We start from the raw sequence: 18,080 nt of genomic DNA, 5'->3' as shown, positions 1-18,080 counted from the left end.
GACTTCATAGTGGATGCTTCTCTGTGGAACATGCCCGACTGATGACTCACCAGTTCGATGACCTGCCTTTCTGGGCAGTCAGTATTTACATGTGCAGTGTTGCTGCTGATGAAAATGTCACACATGCCGCTTTAGTATCGCCCCGGGCGTGACAACACCATAGAATCGTCACTGCCAGCAGGAACGTAACCATGCTAGCTTATGGTGTCTGGAGTACAAGCCGGGGAGCTCAGCACTAGAATAGGTAACGAATCTCAACCAGTGAATTAATCTACAGTGGCGTAGATGACGAGCACGAAGGTAAACACAAGACGCGATCAGCTTGACGCTGCATGAGGCTAAGGTTTGGTGAGCAGCTGTTGAAATCAGAATTGGAACGTCCCGACCACGCCCATCGCTACCAGTAGGTAAACATTTGGCCCAGTGGCACTGCACTATTCTGCAGCACTACGTCTGCCAGCTCCACTACATCCATCTCGATGTCTACTGGAGGGGTTAGCAAAGCCGTGTAGAGAAGTGTCCCTGATTTCAGTAACTAGCCAGGCTGCAGTGACGCCCAGCTGGTGCGATGGCACAATGGTGTGCCAGCACGCTGCTGCATTGGATCCTCTTTACAGATGTCGACCGAGCGAGGTGGCGCAGTGGTTAGCACACTGGACTCGCATTCGGGAGGGCTACGGTTCAACCCCCCGTCCGGCCATCCTGATTTAGGTTTTTCGTGATTTCCCTAAATCGCTCCACGCAAATGCAGGGATGGTTCCTTCCCTAATCCGATGAGACCGATGACCTCGCTGTTTGGTCTCCTCCCAGAAACAACCCAACCCCCCCAACCCAACAGGTGTCGAGCCCTCTTGCATAGGCCCATGCTATTATTATACGAGGCTGTGCAGTGGTCCGGTAGGTAAGTGCCTGATTCAATGGCCTGGATTTTACTACCTGGTCTTAAATTGTTTTTTTTTTCTCTCAGTAAACGCTTCTTCCATCTCTGGTACTAATTCGTTAATAAGCTTCTTCGCGTTCAAATGCGCTGAGTCACAGGCATTTCACCACAAAAGCATCACCATGATGAATGGTAAAAGTGTTTTAGGGTACTGTGCCTCAATCTGTAAAAACGGAACCCTCATGGCGTCTGTTGGCAGCTAGTCAGCCAGTTTTTCTGTATGTCCGTCCGACTATTAAGAACCCTTTTTCTCAGGAACTGGTAGACACACCGAGCTCAAGTTTCTGTCACATATTAAGATCCATGATGTGTTCGAGGTAGAACCATTTAAAGCTTCTGAATCATTTCAATCAAAAGATACGGCCATTTATGTTACCTATTCAGATACTCGAAAACTCACTCATGAAAAGTTAAAATCAACAGTAGAGATCGAAATAGTATTTGTTTACTTACCGGTTACGGCTCCCTTCCTCAAGACTCTTGTGACCTCAAAAGCCGCTCAAGGCACCTGTGTAACAGAGGTAAAAATAAATGTGCATTGCCACTGCACTTCAGGAGAGTGCCCTGTGTCTCCAGTCGTGAACACGACGATCTGGCTTATGGTCGCAATATGACGCAGAGAACTGTGCCCACATTATCTCTTTATACCAAGAACACTCGTCATCGTGGTAAGCTGCCCAACAGTGGCTTACATCACATGTGAGTCATTTGACGCAAATTCATTATCACAAGCCGCAAATTGTAGGTCTTCCCTGTAATGGTTGGCTGCAGTCAACGGCACAAGATCATGATTGATCCATACATGTTATGGTCTTGCAGGTAATCCGAGAATGACCAACACAACTGAGCACTGAACTGTTGGAGGCGATTGGGAGTGTTATGTTGACACACACAGTACAGAATGGTCTCCACATGACCAATTTGCGTTCCAGTCTTCCCTAATGAATAATAATCCAAATCATCCAGTACCATTGTGTGCAAAGAGAGTGGGCAAGGGAGTACCTGGAACAGAAACTGGATCAATGGCGTCGGCTTCTCCAAACTGTCGCACTGCACAGACCGACAGAGTTGCGGGATGGCGACTTTGTAGAGGTTCTTATTGGGGTAGTGGCAGATATTAAACATGAATAAAATATATTACCGTGACAGTGACGGCTAACTACCACCAACTAGTGAATCAAAAGCGATTTTGTAAATAACTTGTATTTATTGTAAATTATCTCGCCATAGAAATTAGATCATCTTGAACAAATCATGAATGAAAACAAATTAAACAAATTGTACACTGTTCTTAGATATACTACACTGGTAAGATCGGCTCTCACCTCTTAATGTTAAGTTGATGCGACGTTAGATTTACGAGGGCCGTTCAGAAAGTAACCTCCGGTTGATTTAAAAAAATACACGAAGTTAAATAAAAATATTTTAATATATACATCTTACAACTACATCTTTGCACTATTTTTCTACATAGTCTCCATAGCGATTGAGGCACTTATCGTATCTCTTCACAAGCTTTGAAATTCCTTCTGCATAAAAATCACCCGCTTGTGCCTGGAGCCAGCCTGTGACTGCATCTTTGAGCTCTTCGTCGTCATCAAACCGCTGTGACCCGAGCCATTTCTTCAAATGCATGAAGAGGTGATAATCACTTGGCGCCAGGTCTGGGCTGTAAGGTGGATGGTTGATAACGTCCCACTTGAAGGACTCAAGAAGGGCCGTTGTTCTGCGAGCAGAGTGAGGACGGGCGTTATCGTGCCTAAAAACGATACCGGAAGTCAGCATACCACGGCGTTTGTTCTGTATAGCCCGTCGTAACTTTTTTATTGTTTCACAGTACACGTCTTGATTAATGGTCGTACCACGTTCCATGAATTCAACCAACAACACCCCTTTGGCATCCCAAAACACCGTTGCCATCAGTTTTCTGGCAGAAAAATCTTGCGAGGCTTTTCTTGGTTTGGTAGGCGAATTTGAATGTGCCCACATCTTTGATTGTTCTTTTGTCTCAGGGTTCACGTACTTAATCCAGGTTTCGTCACCGGTCACGATTCTGTTTAACAATGGTTCTCCTTCGTCCTCATAACGAGACAGAAAGTCTAATGCAGAGGCCATTCTTTGAGTTTTGTGGTGGTCGGTAAGAATTTTGGGCACCCATCGTGCACAGAACTTACGGTAACCCAATCTTGCTGTCACTATCTCGTACAAGAGAGTCTTAGAAATCTGTGGAAAACCAGTAGACAACTCCGACACTGAGAAACGTCGATTTTCACGAACTTTTGCATCAACTGTCTGAACGAGTTCGTCAGTCACCAATGATGGTCTACCACTCCTCTCTTCATCATGAACGTTTTCTCGTCCACTTTTAAATAAACGTACCCATTCACGGACAACTCCTTCACTCATAAGTCTTGGTCCGTACACGGCACAAAGCTCACGATGAATAGCTGCTGCAGAATATCCTTTGGCTGTAAAAAACCTTATGACAGCACGCACTTCACATTTGGCGGGGTTTTCTATTGCAGCACACATTTCAAACTGCCACAAAAACTAAACTAGCGCAGGTACGACGTTCACTCGACCACGGCTTGATGCCGACTGACCTGTTGAGTGCGTGAACGCACAGATGGCGTCGCTACTTCCCCCACAACCCGCACTATGACCAATCGGAGGTTACTTTCTGAACCGGCCTCGTAATTATGCCCCTGGATCAGCAAATGGTAAATGCGATCTGACTGCGTTCCTATAAACTCTTTTGTGTCTGAAATAATACGCACTTCGGACACCACCACCAAGAAACAAACCAAACAACATGCAAAAAGACAAATTACCAATAACAAATCGTAAGCAAAACTGCACGGATGCTCAGTGGATGGCAAGAACACGATCCAATAACTATTTCTGAACTTTACTGCCGCTGCTGCAAGTTTTACCATACCGTCTACCAGCGTGCTGGCTCCGTTGATACTGCTGGGGCGACGACTGCAGCTGTGAAGTCGCTGAATTAGGATAAGTCTCTCAAATATCTTGAGCAGAATAAACTACTCAGAAACTGCTAATACCACAAGCCCTATACTTCCTCTAAATGGTATACAACGCTTTCAAGACTGGTGCAGCCTAGTGTGTCTTGTACTAACGTGCAATACCAGTATGGTAGCTCTGTGCACTGGCTGACTACGTTCAATGGTGACTGCCAGCCTATAAGGCGGAATCAACTGCAATTATACTAGTAGTCAATGCAATGCCTATCGTTGACGCTGATGTCCTACTGTAGCTGCAGACTCTAGATCATACACAGCGCAGTATTCAGAATCTAAGTCCCTACCTCAGAGCTACCGAACTTCGCGACTGTCCGCTTTCACGGCACAAGACGGTCTCTGACCTGTCGCTCTCTGCACGATGCTCTTGCGACAATCTTGCCCCGAAACTCTAATCAGCAAAGGCCTCCCACATCTCCCTCGCGGAGTGATACAATTTCTCCACCTATCTAAAAAGTTCTCTGTCCAAACAGCGGGCGTTGACCCTCAGCGTTTCCCACACTTTCTTATGAACTGCCCAACCAGAGCTCAGCCCATTTGCAGCTAAAACAGCGCGCGACCGGGCGGCGCCAGCGCGTACGTTGGGCGCTCTCTGTCTGCTCGACAGTTCCCCTCTCTCTCTCACCTGGCACTCGACGGCGTTCCTTTTGATGCTTGCAGGTCATTGGCCGCATCCGCTGGGACCCCCGGCCCCTGCACAATGCTCTTCCGGCGCTCACCGGCTTTCGCCTCCCCGCCGCCACTGGCAAATCCACTTTGCTTACACCTACAGCATGCAACTAAATATTATCATTACCAAGGCCCGTATTATTTCAGACATGTGTCTAATCATCACGTATCTCTACTTCTAATCCACCTAATAAGACTAATTAACCATTATATGGGTTTATTTAGTCCAAATATGCAGAATAATCTGCGAAATGAATGTCACAAGTGAAAGCCATCTTTCAACTTCAGACTCCAAAGTGACTTTCGTTGGAAGCTGGGGGATGGGATTTCCAGGGGCGAGCGTAGAGTCAAGAATTCCTGCGCAACGCCAACATTCTTTACTACTCGATGCTTCCACGCACGACATCAATGGCTGCAGCCTAGGAGTTGATCGCAGCAGGCGAGCAGCAAGTGAGAAGTCTGAGGCAGTGGAATACTGTGGCAGCGTAACAGCGGCTGGATCGAGCGTATAGAGTTCAACCGAGGAGCCTCAGGGACTAGCTGGCGTGTCAGGCGATGGCACCAACTGGGCGGCGTCGCCTCGGCAGATCCAATTCGAGACTCGGAACCATCAGAGCTCGCTGACGGCTTGTAGAGCAGCGGTTTCGCGTAGTTGATGCTACTCGATATGGATGTAGCTCCTCGGCTGCACATCCAACCAAGGACTGGAGAGGAGACTTGTATGCACAGACTTCATGGAATACTGGTGTAGCTGGGCTGGAAGCATAAACATTCGCTGTGGCCGAGGGTGTTATAGTAGTGTAAGAGGAGCTTGGTTCCTTTCGTGTAGTCGGCAGTGGAGCTTCTGCTTGTTGGCACAGCGTGTAGCAGTCTCATCAACTGGTAGTGTTAGAAAGCCGTACTGCAGAGCACTACTATGGTAGCATATCGCAATGCCCAGCTGCATGACTACGTGGTTGCTGGCCCACATACACCATGGCTGTTCATGTTGGCCTGCCGGCAGCTGATGCCACAACAACACCAATCAATGTGAGATTTATCTGAGGTCTGATTAACAGGTAAAGAGGTACCAATGCACAGCTCAGACACGCAGTCCTATGGGTTCAGAAGGGGGAAATCTCAACCATGTTTTGGGATAATATCAAGTACTTATGTCAGACGAAAATGCGTAGCTCAGATACGCAATTCGATGGATTCAGAAGGAAGGAATCACAACTATCTTTTGGGATAGTGTCAGCTATCTATGTCGGACGTCAAGGCACAGCACAATCATGCAGTCCTTTTGGTTGAGAATGGAGGAAACTAACCATGTTTTCGGCTACTATCAAATATTTAGCTGGGGCGAAATAAGCAACTCAAACACGTAGTCCTATGCTTTCAGAAGGGAGGAATCTCAACCAGGGTTTGGGCTAGTATCAAGTATTTACGTCAGATACCAGTGCACAGCTCAGACATACAATCCTATGGGTTCAGAAGGGAGAACTCTCAATCATGTTTTGGGCAACTACCAAGGACTCATGTCAGACACCCCTCACTGTAGACGGCTGTGTAATACTGTAAGAGGATCTCCCAACCTATTGTCCATCAAATGGTTCAAATGGCTCTGAGCACTATGGGACTTAACTTCTGAGGTCATCAGTACCCTAGAACTTAGAACTCCTTAAACCTAACTAACCTAAGGACATCACAGACATCCATGCCCGAGGCAGGATTCGACCTGCGACCGTAGCGGTTGCGCGGTTCTAGACTGTTATTGTCCATCGCTACAGTCAATACACCAACTATGAGTAGTCGTTCAAGACGAAAATGTATGCACACATTGCGCCCACCTGGTGAACATATTCCTCCAGAAGGCAAAATTCAACCTATAACACTCCTGTCTGCTACTATTGTACCATAACCTTAAAGCTGGAAACAGGCTTTTAAATAAAACTATTTTGTTATAGCAATTATGGTATTAAGTAACAGAGCAGTGTTACCCTCTGGGAGGATTTTTGTTAAATTGACCGTGTTGTACCTAACGGAAATGGCTTACCGGAAATGAAAATCAGAATTACGTAAATATTTGAACAGTACCAAACAAAATTTTGCCTATCTGCACTGTTCAACGGATACAGAAAACGGCCGCCAGCCTAACTAGGCAAGAGAATGATTAACATTCTCGTTTAAGAAAGTAGGTATAAGTAATTATAACGGACAAACACAACCTAGACTTGGCCACACGCGAGTGCAATGAACTCTGACACACATATGTTTTAAGATTGAAGCTAACAACTGGAGCAGCACAAACTATTTGCTAAATTATAAGAGATACCGAAACACCCTATTACTTTCAGGCTTACATAAAGTGAATGGTCTTTATAATATTACTATTAACATGCACTTCTAATACACAAACACTTAGCAAACATGAATATATAGAGTTTCACAACTGCAGCTTTCTCACTTTTACTACAGCGAAACACAATACTGACCAAATTGCAAGAACTGACTCACCTTTTAGGATTTATTACAGACGATAATGTAATCATTTGCCTTATAAGTCTCAGTCTTAAGAACTTTTAATATTGAAGTTAGCAACAGCACTTTAAATAGCGGTTTTAATAGGAAAGTTATTTTGAGCAAATAATATTTACTTTAACTCACTCTATTGCCACATTAACTTTAACTTTCTTTTTACTAAGTTCAAGAGACATTGATTAGCAAAACTCTAGGCTTTAACTTCTTTTAGTAAGGACACTCGGATATCACTTCAGGTCAAACGGAGAGGAACCGTGTTACGTTGCAATGATTGCGCAATGTGGTGGCAACTGCATATTGGTAGGTGGAACTGCAGGCAGAATTGCTGGACTCTGTCATTTCTTGGTGGCGATGATAGATACAAATTACAGAATAGCCCAGCTATTTATCCATCCATCCGAGGCATTGGAAAATAACAGAAAAGCCTCTCTCGAAACCAGCACTATGCAACTATTACACAGCAGTGCACGGACTCGTAGCTCATCTCTGACTGCTGGCTCGTTCCCGACTGACTATCAGTTCCGCCTTTTCCACTTAGGGCAACCACAATTTGCGCGCGCTACACAGTTCCGTTCCCGAGGGGAACCACTACACCTTTTACATACAGAATAACTAAGAGCCCTAAGTGAAGGTCAGCAGCTTACATAACAGCAAACAAACACAGTAAATAAAACAGAACATTTTCACATATTGACACTTCTACAAAAAATTATTTACACAGGATTACAATTATATACAGTAAGTTTTGTTCCCTCCAAATGGGACAAAGTATTTACAGTACAGATACACTACTTTGCATTGAAACAAACTACGACATCAAAGTTTTAACAAAGAAAAGAGTATACAATTTTGTGTTATCTATTCAAACACATTTACAGACGATCAACAATGTAACATCAAATAAAGCAAAAAAAAATAAATAAATAAATCCATACAGCATAAGAGCTGTGGTGTTACAAACCGAATGCAATGATCTGCAGTATATGATGACATGAACCCAATCTAGCATGACTAATACCAGTCAACACTTATAGTACGTCGTCGTACCCAGGAACCCACCTCCCACACAAGATGACTCCAGGAGGGCCAGTTTCGAACAGGCATCAGCAGCAATGTTTTGACCATCATCTGGATGGCCAAGGAGAATCGAAGTGCTTCATAATACATGGAGTGGAACAAATGGTACTGAACATTACCCAGAAGCAGATTTTGATTTCACAGACGTGTATAGAGGTACACTTTCGAGCAGACTTCCTTTATTTTGATTCTTTTTTGTTTTTATTTCACAGTAAATACTTAAGTTTCATAAGGCTTATTCTTTCATTCCCTGCTCCCCTCGAATGTAATTCCGGACTCGTTTTCAAATATACAACTGGTTAAAAATGTTTTTTTGAGCAGCAATGCCAAGTTTCATCATTACTCAGAATCGAGGCTAAACAGTAAATCCCCTACAAATAATTGGTTAAGTAAGTTTAAAAATCGGAGGAACTCAGAGTAAGCTGCCTCAGGTAGGACAATGCCTAGGAAAAGACCGTGGTACTGAAATCAGATATCGGATTGTCTACGAGTTACCCTTCTACGCTGTTGTTATCTCCATCGTTCTTTTTCTCGTGAGTAAACATATCAGTTAGCCTGTTGCTAATGCATACTTAAGATTGATTCAGTTTTCAAAACAAAGCTACACATTTCCTGGCCTAATTGTTTAAGCACTATTAGTATATCTCTTCATCACTGCAGTTACCAGTACATCAAATTCTGCTGTGGAGGTATCAACGAGCTGTATGATTGCCGCCACAGCTTCCTCGTGTAAGACGTGTGATATCTGGCGAACAGTACCAGCTTCAAGTGCACGCGCCGACCTGGCTTACGTATCATTTCATTTACTATGCTGTGCTTCCTTAGTCTTGGCGCAGAATGTGATGAGTGTGCTGTTCGGTGCTGTTCTGCAGGGTTGGCGCTACTGACACTGCTGCCATACTTTCTGCCGCCATCCACGCCGCAGCGTCCCTTGCTGGCGGCCGCCGGAGTGTTGGCACACCTGTTTATCCTGCAAGTCATCGCCAGCGCCATCTATGGTCCAGCTGGCATCTCTGTGCCGCCTATCGGTGAGTGTTTCACTGCTTCGCAATTTCTGACGTCAAAACGTCCACCGACCCACAGATTCACACGCTTTATACACTACTGGCCATTAAAATTGCTACACCAGGAAGGAATGCAGATGTTAAACGCGTATTCATTGGACAAATATATTATACTAGAACTGAAATGTGATTACCTTTTCACAGAGTTTGGGTGCACAGGTCATGAGAAATCAGTACCCAGAACAACCACCTCTGTTGTAATAACAGCCTTGATATGCCTGGGCATTGAGTCACACAGAGCTTGGATGGCGTGTACAGGTACAGCTGCCCATGCAGCTACAACACGATAGCACAGATCATCAAGAGTAGCGACTGGCGTATTGTGACGAGCCAGTTGCTCGTCCACCATTGACCAGACGTGTTCAGTTGGTGAAGGATCTAGAGAATGTGTTGGCCAGGGCAGTAGACGAACATTTTCTGTATCGAGAAAGGCCCGTACAGGACCTGCAACATGCGATCGTGCATTATCCTACTGAAATGTAGGGTTTCGCAGGGATCGAATTAAGTTAGAGCCACGGGTCGCAACACATCTGAAATGTAACGTGCACTGTTCAAAGTGCCGTCAATGCGAACAAGAGGTGACCGAGACGTGTAACCAATGGCACCCCATACCATCACGCCGGGTGATACGCCAGTATGGCGATGACGAATACACGCTTCCAATGTGCGTTCACCGCGTTGTCGCCAAACACGGATGCGACCATCATGATGCTGTAAACAGAACGTGGACTCATCCGAAAAAATGACGTCTTGCCATTCGTGCACCCAGGTTCGTCGTTGAGTACACCATCGCAGGCACTCCTGTCTGTGGTGCAGCGTCATGGGTAACCGCAACCACGGTCTCCGAGCTGATAGTCCATGCGGCTGCAAACGTCGTCGAACTGTTCGTGCAGATGGTTGTCGTCTTGCAAACGTCCCCATCTGTTTACTCAGGGATCGAGACGTGGCTGCATGCGGATAATATGCCTGTCATCTCGACTGCTAGCGATACGAGGCCGTTGGGATCCAGCGCGGCGTTCCGCATTACCCTCGTGAACCCACCGATTCCATATTCTGCTAACAGTCATTGGATCTCGACCAACGCGAGCAGCAATGTCGGCTACAATCCGACCTTTATCAAAGTCGGAAGCGTGATGGTACGCATTTCTCCTCCTTACAGGAGGCATTACAACAACGTTTCACCAGGCAACGCCGGTCAACTGCAGTTTGTGTATGGGAAATCGGTTGGAAACTTTCCTCATGTCAGCACGTTGTAGGTGTCGCCACCGGCGCCAACCTTGTGTGAATGCTCTGAAAAGCCAATCATTTGCACGTCATAGCATCTTCTTCCTGTCGGTTAAATTTCGCGTCTGTAGCACGTGATCTTCGTGGTGTAGCAGTTTTAATCGCCAGTAGTGTATATACGGGGTGATTATAATTAAACTTCCCTATTTACACGTTATAACACGGAAACTAATTGAAAGTTCCTGGCAGATTAAAACTGTGTGCCCGACCGAGACTCGAACTCGGGACCTTTGCCTTTCGCGGGCAAGTGCTCTACCAACTGAGCTACCGAAGCACGACTCACGCCCGGTGCTCACAGCTTTACTTCTGCCAGTACCTCGTCTCCTACCTTCCAAACTTTACAGAAGCTCTCCTGCGAACCTTGCAGAACTAACACTCTTGAAAGAAAGGATACTGCGGAGACATGGCTTAGCCACAGCCTGGGGGATGTTTCCAGAATGAGATTTTCACTCTGCAGCGGAGTGTGCGCTGATATGAAACTTCCTGGCAGATTAAAACTGTGCGCCCGACCGAGACTCGAACTCGGGACCTTTGCCTTTCGCGCTTGGACAAAAGGAGCAGGGCATTACTGTTGAAGCTCTATTATCAAAACAACAGTAATGCTGCAGCTGCACTTCGCGAATATCGCCAGCTGAAAGGCTTGCACCACGGGACGCCCAACGGCGTGTTGACTTCGCTCTCCACTTCTCGCAAGGACTGAAGTTGACGAGGGCTGGCCCTGAGCCATCCTATGGACAGACGAAGCTCATTTTTCTGTGATGCGTGAGGTGAACACTCAGAATTGCCGAGTGAGGGGATCTGCACCTCCAGTCATTGTGCATGTAGTTTCCCGTGTGGTGTGACTTCACGGTTACGTTCATCACTGGCCCATTCTTTTTTGAGCAGGTTTTTTCACTTAGGGAGCAAAGACATGCAGTGTGACTGGCCAGCGTTACTGCGATACGCTTCTCTAGCATGTCATACGCACCGTACAGGATAGAGTCGCATTGAATTAAACAGTTTTCACGCAAGATGGGGTCCCACCCCACATCGTTCGTGAAGTTCACCTGCTTCTCCGAAACACATTTGGAGACGATCGAATTATCAGCCGGTCGTTTCCAATGGCTTGGTTGGCAAGATCACCTGATATCTCTCCCTGTGGTTTGTGGCTGTGGGGCTACCTAAAGGGCAGGGTTTACCAGGGGAACTTGATGATCGGCTGATCTGAAGAGCAGCATATCAAGAGAGGTTGTCAGCATACCCTTAGACATGCTTCGTCCTACTGTGCAGAATACAATCCTGCGCTTTCAGACTCTTCTGAACACTCATGGACGCCATATTAAGCCCCTTCTGTAGCAGTACTGGTATGATTTACCGTAGCAGGACATTAAAAGTGTTCCAATTAAATACATTCTGCATTATTTCTCTTCCCCATGTCCTTGACATTAATGCTACCAAGTTTGGTCCTCATACTGTAATTAATTTCCGTGTTAGAACGTGTTAAACACGTTCTAATATATTTTATATATATATATATATATATATATATATATATATATATATATATATATATATATATATATATATAAAGGGTGAGTCAGGAGGAAAGGTACATGCTTTGAGGGGTGATAGTTTTAGTGATTCTGGGCAAAAAACTTCATATGGACATATGCCATATTCCGAATGGTTTCCGAGATACAACACATTTAATATTACTTTTCTTGAATAACGTGAAAACTACAGCCTCCAGCTAAAACAGGTCGCAGTAGAAAATTAAACTATGTTTAATTTCCTACAAAAAAGGCCCTATTCATTCTTTTCTCTAGAACTAATGATTTGTGCGAAGAGAGCGCGAGAATGTTGAGAAACTCGCTCGACGCGCGTGCGCTGTAGTTCATGTAGTTTTGGTAGTTTCCCGACTTGACAGACCACAAGGGTATCGCATCAAACCGTTCGTCTCAACTGGCTCTACACTACTGTGGTACATTGTAAACATGACAATGTTTCATAGTACAGAAAATAAATAACAACCTTTGATCCTGACTCACCATGTATATACTGTCTGTTTCCTGTATTAAATGGTTTGTTCACTAATGATTACTGTTCACTAATGGTTATCACCTTTCATAAAAGTATATTCTGAAAGTACATTGGTGAACAAAACTTAAGGACGAAAGTGGCTTTCGCATATGTGGCTGTCATAGCTCAACGAAACGTGGACTGTACATAGAAAGAACTGCTGCAGTATAGTAAATAAGGTAACTGAAACAAATATGCAGTGAGGCAAACAGAAATGACACTTTATTTCAGAGGCAATAGTTGAAGGGCTGATAGAGTGGTTCAAACCAGTTTTCATGTTTTTGTAGCTGATGTCATCTGTGGATTGTATGCTGATTGAAGTGCTTCACTAAATGGATCGTTTGGTCCAAATCCCTCATACTGCGATATAATAATAAAGAGAAAAACGCTCTCTATGAAATCACAGTTCCCTTAAGAGCCATAGAGGGCCATATCCAAGGAGCCAATCGGAACAAATAGCTCGTACCATGTGATGTAAACATTCAAGATGGGTGACATAACGCAAGGAAATAGTGAAATAATTAGAAAAACAAGGAAACGTGTGCGAAATTGTGATCAGTGAATGAAAAACACTGGAAAAAGGAAAAGAAATGTGTGTCAAGTGTATGTTAATTCAAGTGGGAAATCTGTATCTGCGAAGAGATAAAAATATTGTAAATGTGGCTTGTGATACAAATACTGTAAATGTGGTTTACAATACAAATATTGTAAATGTGGCATGTGATGTTTCGAACGTTTGGGCGATACAAATGATGGAGCATATGACCATGACACGTCGTGGTCCATTAGTGATTTCGACCAGCAAAATGTACATATTTCAGGAATGGTTCATGTAATGAATATCAAGAAACGTCGTGGAAATACTAATTCACAAGACAGTCATAAAAACAATCACATATTTATTTCATCAAATTTAAGGTGTATACCATCTCATTGAATTTAACAAGCTGGGCACTGGTTTACAGTCTTAATTAATTTGTTATTATATTAAATGGTATTAGCTGTATATTATTTAGTTGTGGTGGCATTTTTTCCTTATAGTAACGTTAAAGTATGCAAAACCAAATTCCTCAACTTTCATGTTGTTGGTAATGAGAGGTTATCACGAATTCTATTGAAGCAACTGAGTTCTGTTTCGTCAGTTGTTCTGCAGGATGAATGTGGGAAACATGAGTATCTGATAGCGCCATCGAATTTAATGTGGAACGTATTTAAATTTTTCCGACCGAGACAAGTCATTACAATACTGTAGATAATGATAAGAGCCAGCATTTATCACAAGACCTATCAATGAGCAAAATGGATGAACTTCATAATAAGCTACGCAAGGAAAAAGTTAATCCTGTTATAGAATAGTATTGCAGAAATTTATTTAGTACTAAGTTCAGTTTATTTTTGAAGAAACCTAAAAGTTATACAGGTTCTGTTTGTGATCGAATGAGAGTCACAGTAAGGCAGGAGGGATAACACTTAAAGTAGTAAAGAACTTTTGCTATTTGGGGAGCAAAATAACTGATGATGGTCGAAGTAGAGAGGATATAAAATGTAGACTGGCAATGGAAAGGAAAGCGTTTCTGAAGAAGAGAAATTTGTTAACATCCAGTATAGATTTAAGAGTCAGGAAGTCGTTTCTGAAAGTCTTTGTGTGGAGTGTAGCCATGTATGGAAGTGAAACATGGACGATAACAAGTTTAGACAAGAAGAGAATAGAAGCTTTCGAAATGTGGTGGTACAGAAGAATGCTGAAGATTAGATGGGAAGATCATATAACTAATGAGGAGGTACTGAATAGGATTGGGGAGAAGAGGAGTTTGCGGCACAACTTGACTAGAAGAAGGGATCGGTTGGTAGGACATGTTTTGAGGCATCAAGGGATCTCCAATTTAGTATTGGAAGGCAGCGTGGAGGGTAAAAATTGTAGAGGGAGACCAAGAGACGAATACATTAAACAGATTCAGAAGGATGTAGGTTGCAGTAGGTACTGGGAGATGAAGAAGGTTGCACAGGATAGAGTAGCATGGAGAGCTGCATCAAACCAGTCTCAGGACTGAAGACTGCAACAACAACTGCTCTGGACGTGTTAACCCGCGCGCCTTTGTACCTGTCCCTGTAGATTCGTTCAGAGTGCCAGGTAGAAGGGCTGGTGGCGCGTATAAAGACGTTCAGAGCAGACAGGGACAGGTACAACGGCGCGTGGGTAACACATCCAGAGCAGTTAAAGGGCTAGATGCTGTTCACGGAGAGAGGCACCGACATGATGCTTCTGCGACCCTAACTATGCATAGATACAGTTTCCTTGTCCAGAGGGACACTGTACACCGTGGGCGCCACGTCTCTTGCAGTGCTGCTGGTCCGCGACTCGCTGGGCCTGTGCACGCTGACGCTGGTGACGTCAGTGGCGCACCGCTGGCTGGTCGCCACCTGCCCGGAGCCGCCGGCCATCCTCAGGGCGTCCTCCACCAGACTGCTCGACCTCTGGGCCGCCAGCCTCTCCTTCGTCCGCTTGCAGGTAACTGTCAGACTGGCTACCCGATCCTGGGCTACAGCTGAATTTGCAAGGGGATGGCTAAGGACCGCATTGCTGATATGGAAGAGAAACCACTCGAGCATATATCCCCTATCTGGTTTATAAACACTACATCTACATGATTACTCTCCAATTCACATTTAACTGCTTGGCAGAGGGCTCATCGAACCGCAATCATACTATCTCTCTACCATTCCACTCCCGAACAGCGCGCGGGAAAAACGAACACCTAAACCTTTCTGTTCGAGATCTGATTTCTCTTATTTTATTTTGATGATCATTCCTACCTATGTAGGTTGGGCTCAACAAAATATTTTCGCATTCAGAAGAGAAAGTTGGTGACTGAAATTTCGTAAATAGATCTCGCCACGACGGAAAACGTCTTTGCTTTAATGACTTCCGTCCCAACTCGCGTATCATATCTGCTACACTCTCTCCCCTATTACGTGATAATACAAAACGAGCTGCCCTTTTTTGCACCCTTTCGATGTCCTCCGTCAATCCCACCTGGTAAGGATTCCACACCGCGCAGCAATATTCTAACAGAGGACGAACGAGTGTAGTGTTAAGCTGCCTCTTTAGTGGACTTGTTCCATCTTCTAAGTGTCCTGCCAATGAAACGCAACCTTTGGCTTGCCTTCCCCACAATACTATCTACGTGGTCTTTCCAACTGAAGTTGTTCGTTAATTTTAACACCCAGGTACTTAGTTGAATTGACAGCCTTGAGAATTGTACTATTTATCGGGTAATCGAATTGCAACGGATTTCTTCTGGAACTCATGTGGATCACCTCACACTTTTCGTTACTTAGTGTCAACTGCCACCTGCCACACCATACAGCAATCTTTTCTAAATAGCTTTGCAACTGATACTGGTCTACGGATGACCTTACTAGACGGTAAATTACAGCATCATCTGCGAACAACCTAAGAGAACTGCTCAGATTGTCACCCAGGTCATTTATATGGATCAGAAACAGCAGAGGTCCCAGGACGCTTCCCTGGGGAACACCTGATATCACTTCAGTTTTACTCGATGATTTGCCGTCTATTACTACGAACTGCGACCTTCCTGATAGGAAATCACGAATCCAGTCGCACAACTGAGACGATACCCCATAGGCCCGCAGCTTGATTAGAAGTCGCTTGTGAGGAACGGTGTCAAAAGCTTTCCGGAAATCTAGAAATACGGAATCAAGTTGAAATCCTCTTTCGATAGCGGCCATTACTTCGTGCGAATAAAGAGCTAGCTGCGTTGCACAAGAACGATGTTTTCTGAAACCATGCTGATTACGTATCAATTGATCGTTCCCTTCGAGGTGATTCATAATGTTTGAATACAGTATATGCTCCAAAACCCTACTGCAAACCGACGTCAATGATATAGGTCTGTAGTTCGATGGATTACTCCTACTACCCTTCTTAAACACTGGTGGGACCTGCGCAATTTTCCAATCTGTAGTGTAACCTCCCCACAAAAATATTCGAATGACAATACTTAATAGAAATGGAGCCAAATATAACCTTCCCGCAAAAATGTTAATGACAAAGACAATTAAGCAAAAATTAGCAATCTGACCCAAGAATAAGTTCTCAACACAAAATGTAAGATGACCCCATGACAATGAAACTACAGTGATAATCAAACTTAATTTAACCGAAATGTTGGTCTTTGGCCCTGTGCAAAAAATCAAAATTAATTTCTTACCTTAATATGACTGCATGAGAAATATCTGCTCTTATTCCGCGCCATAGCTTGCAGCATATGCATCGCAATAACTAAATTCTTTTTTGAAGTTAATTGAAATTCTTTTGTTTAAAGGAAATGGAAGGAAATCAAATGATTCTTTGTTAAAAATTGCTTTTAAATCAAAATTATTATTGGGGGCGATTTTTTAACACAACAGTTAATTTACGTTACTAGCTGAGCGCGATGCTAATTAACAATATACCTTATCCTGTATCTCGACCATTGCGGTGCCGACGCCCGCCGACTGCTCTGGGCTACCACTACTGAACTCTCTGGCAACTAGACCGCAACTCTACTCGGCTACAACTGCCGACAGACTACTGTACTGCACTGCGCTTCGAGCGCAACTGCTCTGGTCAGAGATTCTACAATGCCTCATCATCGCTGCCACACAACATACGTGTTTCATAACCCTCCACTGGGGGGGCAAAAATTTGGCAGCGATGGTGAGTCATTTGGACTTGCCATCGTAACAAATTTTTCTTTAAATTAATTAACATTTACAAAATATTTGGATGTAATACATGAATTAAATGTTGTGCGCATGCACTGATTACAAAACATTACAGACAAGACAAAATATAAGTACAATGAGTAGAGAGCGTATCAGAAAATCAGAAAAATGTATATACAAATTATTTGACAAATAACAAAGTGCACACGCACTGTAAGATTCTGTAGCATTTTCAGAACAAAATCATGTTGACAAAGGATATGAGTGCACATGCACTGCAGTGGAGAATATATCAGCAAAAGACGAAATGTATATACAATGAATAACAAATGACATAAAACATATCACGAAATCATAAAAGGTATACAGAATAAGCACAAATCATATTGAAAAATGAGAAAAGTGCACAGGCACTGAAATTCAGTAGAAAACACATAAGTGCACATGTACTGAAAACTTTTGAACATTTTCATAACAAATAAACGCAAGGGTAGAAAAATCATCAAATCACAAAAAGTATATACAATATAGATGACAAGAGTGCACACATACTGCACTTCAGAACAAATCGAAAATGTCTTTAGTATTTTCACAACAAATAAAGAATGGCAGAAAATCATGTCGACAAGTGACACAAGTGTACTCGCACTGGAGTTCAACAAATCGAAAAAAATGTATAGGCCATGAACATAAATGATG

At 43.8% G+C, this 18,080-nt stretch overlaps 1 protein-coding gene across 1 annotated transcript in view; it reads left to right on the top strand.

Annotated features, from left to right (window-relative positions):
* The window catches only part of LOC126262661 (neuronal acetylcholine receptor subunit alpha-10-like), a 243,878-nt gene that overhangs the window by 194,699 nt on the left and 31,099 nt on the right, over positions 1–18,080 (top strand). The window contains exons 7-8 of the mRNA XM_049959431.1: positions 9,117–9,272; positions 14,993–15,159. Coding sequence (XP_049815388.1) covers positions 9,117–9,272; positions 14,993–15,159 — 323 coding nt within the window. The remainder of the gene's footprint in view (positions 1–9,116; positions 9,273–14,992; positions 15,160–18,080) is intronic.

The sequence above is a fragment of the Schistocerca nitens genome, chromosome 6 (assembly GCF_023898315.1).
Source record: "Schistocerca nitens isolate TAMUIC-IGC-003100 chromosome 6, iqSchNite1.1, whole genome shotgun sequence".
NCBI lineage: Eukaryota > Metazoa > Arthropoda > Insecta > Orthoptera > Acrididae > Schistocerca > Schistocerca nitens.
Note: the sequence above shows the minus strand (reverse complement) of the source record. Positions and strands in the feature narration are given on the sequence as shown.